Source organism: Bacillus rossius, chromosome 14 (assembly GCF_032445375.1).
Source record: "Bacillus rossius redtenbacheri isolate Brsri chromosome 14, Brsri_v3, whole genome shotgun sequence".
NCBI classification, from domain to species: domain Eukaryota; kingdom Metazoa; phylum Arthropoda; class Insecta; order Phasmatodea; family Bacillidae; genus Bacillus; species Bacillus rossius.
Window position 1 is genome coordinate 48,573,164 of NC_086341.1, and position 5,909 is coordinate 48,579,072.

The 5,909-nt window shown below is 36.7% G+C and overlaps 1 protein-coding gene across 1 annotated transcript; it reads right to left on the reverse strand.

Moving 5' to 3' along the window:
- Window positions 1-366: 366 nt before the first annotated feature.
- Window positions 367-5,676, reverse strand: LOC134539098 (heterogeneous nuclear ribonucleoprotein A/B-like). The gene is made up of 3 exons (XM_063380828.1): window positions 5,649-5,676; window positions 1,696-1,918; window positions 367-649 (listed from the first exon to the last, which is right to left on the reverse strand). Exons 1-3 carry the CDS (start codon window positions 5,664-5,666, stop codon window positions 573-575), a joined length of 318 nt encoding a protein of 105 aa, XP_063236898.1. The 5' UTR covers window positions 5,667-5,676; the 3' UTR covers window positions 367-572.
- Window positions 5,677-5,909: the final 233 nt, after the last annotated feature.

Here is a 5,909-nt window from a genome sequence, read left to right on the forward strand (position 1 = left end):
TCCTACATATCAGGTGCCCCTTAAACCACTTACAGGTACTTCAACCATTCAGCTGTCTCTTCAACCCTTCAGATGGCTCTCCAGGACCTCAACTGGTCCATACGAATTTCAGCTGGCTCTCCATCACTTCAGCTGGTCCTCTAAACTATCAGTTCACCTTAAAAAAACTAATACCATAATAAAGCTGCTCAGACACGACATTCAAGGACTCATCATTAGAATACATAATACATACTTACATGCAGTTTGAAGAATTCTGTTAGTGATAGGTGTAAGTTATTGCATTAATTAAATTTTAACAAATTGTGTTCTGTAAAATAAAACTACAATATAATGAGTATAAAACATTTTTATTTTGATGTTAAACCAAGTTTTTTGGCTGCAATAGAAATTATCATCTACGAATTTAAATGAGGTAAAGAGTAGTTGTTGCATGTTGCAGTTATTTAAATACATGCATAAGCCTTAGCCAGAAAATATAAAGTTTGATGCTTATGTTGACACGATATTCATAGATGATGCACTGTGAAGTACAAGTCAGCATGTAGGTAGTAAAATTCTACCACGTGACGTCACCACCAATAAGGGTAGCCATAGCCATAGCCACCGTAGCCGTAGAACCTATTGCCGTACCCGTAGTAAGGATATCCTGCACAGAAAATAAGTTATGTGATTTATTAAGTTTTTACTTTTTAATAATATACAAACCAAAGCAAATCATTCAAATTGAACAGCATTAAAAAAAAACTTTTACAACTGAAAAGTGATTAAAAATATTAATAAGTACAAATTATTTTTAAAATATGTTTTAGATTTCTACAATAAATATTTTCAGTTGATTAGTTGTAAGAAAGTTACGTTGGCAGAAACGACATTATTCTTAGCAAACATACATACCTAGTAGGTATATGTTTCTAGTTTAATTCTTTGTGCATGGTCTCAATTGTAAGATGATTAGTAATACAGCAATGTGAAATTGAACACAGCTATTATATAATTTATTCCATATTACCTATATTATTTTTATTAAATATTATATAGACTTCCGTAAAAACATTTGAGAAGGGCTTAAAAAAATTCTAAACGATTTGTTTGATAATGGTAGGTAACTGCTGTTAAAAATTCAGATTTTACACTAAATATATGTGCCAGCAAAGTCTCCATCGATGTTAGTGTAGGACTTTACATCTATACGTGTTGCTATGCTTTAGTTTGTGTGCTCATGAAAATATAGGTACCATCAAAAGTGCAAAGTCCAACTTTTATAGTTTGGTAAATATGTCATATCTGTTGGTGTAATTTTACTCCGTGATATATAAATTTACATGTGCATGCACGTGTGTATTAAGACCTACCACAACTGTCAGTTAATTGTATTGTATCTTGAGTACCTATATTTACATTGACATTTGTAAACTAACGAAAATTAAATTATATCTTGTCAGTATAAATTGCAAAATACTTTTTTTTGCAGTTACTTGGTAGCTGTAAATTTATCCTGATAATTTTTTTTTAAATTTTAATGATGTATGCATGCACCTTCAATGACTGTGTCTAGGCGTAAAATGAGGACACTGATTAATTTAACACTCTTGTGTATGTTTGTCTAAAAAACCGACCGTTTTGACCGAAGAAAAGTCACGGATGAATCTGGAATGTCTTAGACTGAACCTGCAAGTTCAACTAATTACTTACCATAACCATAGCCGTATGGGTAGCCATAGCCATAACCATAACCATAGTATCCTGGGTAGAAGCCGAGTCCATAAGAGCTGTCACTCTTAAGTGTCTCCTCTTTGTCGGCTCGCTTGTATCGACTGTGATCGAGAACTGGGGTGAGAGGGCCGTCTCTAGAGACACTGTCCAGTGACTTGGCGGTCACTGCCGTCAGCAGAACGACGAGTATCACTGCGAATACCTTCAACATAGATCACGCAATCACGTCACTGCCTATCAGTGACTGAAAGCTTTTTATTCATGCACAATACCAGATAACATAGGTATAATAAATATAATAAAATGTGATATAATACAGAAAAAAATAATATAGTAAAATATGTGTCCTAATACCAAGCAAACATCCTTGGAAGTTGTTAGATAGCATCTTAAATTATACAGCATGGATTCTCAAAACAAAATATCGTAGTGAAAGGTTTGCAAATATTTAATTTTAAACCTATGTTTGATACTGAAATAATAAAATCTCAAAATTAAACCCAAAATCACAGATACTGTTGTCATGACGACTCACAGAATGGAGGACATATGCGACTGAGCAAACAACAAGCAAACTCTACAAGTTGGTGTTGCAATGCGTATTCGGAAACTCATGCATATTTAAAATACCACTTGCACTTAGAAACAATCATGGTCCAACCTCTAATGTCTGACTATTCAGGGCAGGTTTGCTAGCTTGCAACGTGTTGGGGATGTTACCAACTCTAGTATCTGAGTTGCTGAATGGGTGCGCTAAGCTTCAACAAAATTAGGCATATCAATAGCAAGACCTAGCAGGCATAGCTAATTCAGCAGCCGGGCGATGGCTTTAACTGGGGCCTAGAAGCAGGCAAGGTTCCTGCCCTGTGGATCGCGAGATACATTCTGGGCGATAGTCCAGTTCTTTCACGTGGGCCAATACTAAATGTGGCTTGATCACACAAGTCAGGAAACGCACCGTGCCTTGGCAGCCAATCCCATGACTCGAGAGGAACCTGCTGAACGCCCAGGATCAGATGGGAGTTCTCATGGTGGCAGTGGTAGGTTACTGTGCCTGGAGCAGCCAATCAGGGATCCCCATTCCAATGACGGCTGGGTACAGCTAACTACTCTGGAGAGCCAGGAGTTGGTTGGTCCTAGGTGGACCAGAAGCCTGTTGGGACCTGGGCGTGTGGCCTGGGTCCTAGGTCAGCTTCCTGTCAGCAGGACTGTCACGACCACGATGCACATGCTTACCGCTTGGGAAAAACACAAATGCTAACAGCGCTGCATCAAGGAATGTTTCAGTAGTCTACCCTCGGAGTCAGCAGGCCCAAGAAATCTTCCCCATTTCTCCCACGAGTTGAAACTCAGCAAATCAGACGCAGAAATATACCTCCAGTGGAGCCTACTGATTGTCTCGTAACATATCGCGTCTCCTTCTTGCAGGGACAATCTAGATTTGCGCTCAAGATAAATATATTCTGTCTTCCGGAAAATCCATTTTGGTTTTTGTGGTTAGTGTGTGGGAAACAACAATTTTGTAATTAATGACGTCTATTGATATTTACTAAATTTTCATATAATCTTTTTTTCTTTTTCTTTTTTACCAATGACCACAAAACCAAAATATTATAGCCAAAATAAAGAAAAAAACATCAAACAGGTGATAAATTACTATAAATTATTCTCAATTTCACAGCTTTTGTTCAATTAATTGTAGTTTTTTTATGTTGGCAATAGTGTCAGCGGCGTGGCGCTGAGATGCATGCCTCGCAGTTCTCGGAGTCATTAAAAATAATTTTTTAAAATATTTGTTTACCACATTTTTAAAACTGACTAAAAAGTATAAAATTATTTTTCGCAGCTCCTAACCCTAATGCATATTGCCCTAAAGATTAGTGTTTGTGAATTTTTAATAACTATGAAAATACGTGTAAGATTTAAGTCAAGAAGTGGGATGCATGCAATGGAATATGAATAGTTCGCCTAGGTCGCTTCACATGAAATGTTGTGTGAGTTTTCTCGACAGCTACTCCATAAACTCCTCACTATTATCTATTTCATGCGCGCCGCGGGTTTTCGTTATAAAATTACAAGTTTTTTCATAGCTATTAAAAATTGACAATTACAAATATTCAGGACAATCTGTAATGGGGTAAGGAATCTATGTGGGATTATAAATTTGCATGGGGCTAAAAATAATAATATTCTTTTTATTTCGTTTTAAAAAGACAGTATATTATTTTTTATATGATTATTTTTCGCTTTTTAGTCTTGTGCGTGTAAAATTTTTCAGTCGGTGATGTAGGCATCGCTGCGGTGTGCTGTTATGCGCGTAGCCATATCGTAAAGAATCTAGTGGGGGGGGGGGGGGGGGGGACAAATACATTTTTACTAGACAGAAACACTAACTAACAGACAAGAAAGCGGATTATTGTAGTGTAACCCAATTTTGAGCTATGTTTAAAGTTTCAAGTCTCTATCTCATCGGGAAGTTAGTTTAAATCGATTTCAAATATTGTACCGAACATACAGACAAGAAGCCTAGTTAATAAAAACGTGGTAAAATATATAACCTGGCCACAGCTTCGTGCTGCGGCAACCCAGGATGCACAGACAACCAGTAACTTTGCCACACTGTGCGCTTGAACGAGTGCGAGTGTCACTTTGTGCTCCATTTTATTTTCCGAAACATTATTGTAAATATTTATAGTATTGCTAAAAGACCTTTTAACATTTGGCCAAAATTTCTCTGGATGTGGTTTATACTCAATTTTTGCTTTGTATAATTTGTGTATTCCCAAATAACACAAGACAAAGACGCGTTTGGTCTTTTACACAATATGCTTTCTCTGAATAGGTACATCTGCAACTACCACGAAATACTCTGCAAAGATGTATTTGGAAAATAAATCAGCTTTCTCTTTGACGTTTATAAAATCAAAATTCTCGCAATTATTTGTGTGTTTTATTTTAGCAGAGCTTCTGCAATTTATTTTACTATTTAAGGAATTTTATTGATAAAATCTGTAAAATTTAATTATTTATACTGCATTGTTTTGACAACTTTACATTTAAATTTACTGTTGTACTGGTGTTTTTAAATGAAGATCAAATCAATAAAATATATTATACATTATACTTTTTTTACTTGGTGTGTCTACAATATTTCATGAATTGTGAATTTGAGATGTAATGTTAGCAATGTACTTCTGCAGCCTTATCAAATTGACACAAATAGCAATTCCTCAACTTGAACAAAATTAGTATATAGATTATAATAATCATCAGTAAGAATACAAATATTTTACTTTACTTAAAATATCTTAATGTTGACAAGAAAGCAGCGAGTACCATTTCCAAGTGGTCGGAGGTGCTTCCTACAAGGAAAATCGCTAGCTCTAAGAGTCCTTAAAATAAAATATTCTTTAAAGCAAATATTTTTTCTAGTTCATGTGTGTATTAATTACGTGTATCTCAAAATCACATTTTATAATAACTTCTATCGACTTGTAGCTTTTTCACATCCCCCCTCTCACACACACCCTTTAACAATAAAAACTGTGTATTCCAACAAACAATTCACAAGTTGTTTTGTATTTTTATTTAATTACTTGTTTCCAGCCAGCCAATTCAAGATTTTTAAAGTTATTATGTTAATTCTCACATCCTAACTTAAACCAAAAATATCTTCCCCATTGATCCTGTAGTTTCTAATTGCTTCTCTTTCGTTTCCCTGTACTCTCCTTGCCAAACAGGCGGGGTGTCAAGTACATGTCGTGTTTGACAGGAAAAGGGTAACACATGCTGGTCATCTGGGTAAAACCGCGACCGGGTTAGCTGCAGCGAGAGAAACACATGGGAATCACCTGCCTCAAGCAGTCATGAAGCACTGCGAGCACAGTGGAACAAGAGGGAACAACCGAGGCTCCCAGCAGCCGGGGACTCACCGCTCTGCACTCGCCCATGCTGGCCTGGAGGCGCGGAGAGACTGGCGCTGAGCGGAGGGCGCGCTCTTATATTGCACACGAGCTGCAGCTGGACACGTGACCTCGCCTGGGCGGCCTCGCACGAGGACTCCGAAAATATATCCTTTACGAAATGCACACAGACTTTCTCCCCTGACTAGAGCTTTCGGAAATTACTATGTCAAGTTTTCATCTTACTAGTAATTTTTTTTATACTCTTAAACAATACTACACAGAAAAATA

Excerpts from the sequence above, each read along its gene's own strand:
- LOC134539098 (XM_063380828.1), bottom strand. Across the intron at positions 650-1,695 it reads CCCATACGGCTATGGTTATG|GATATCCTTACTACGGGTAC; the intron begins GTAAGTAATTAG and ends TTTTCTGTGCAG.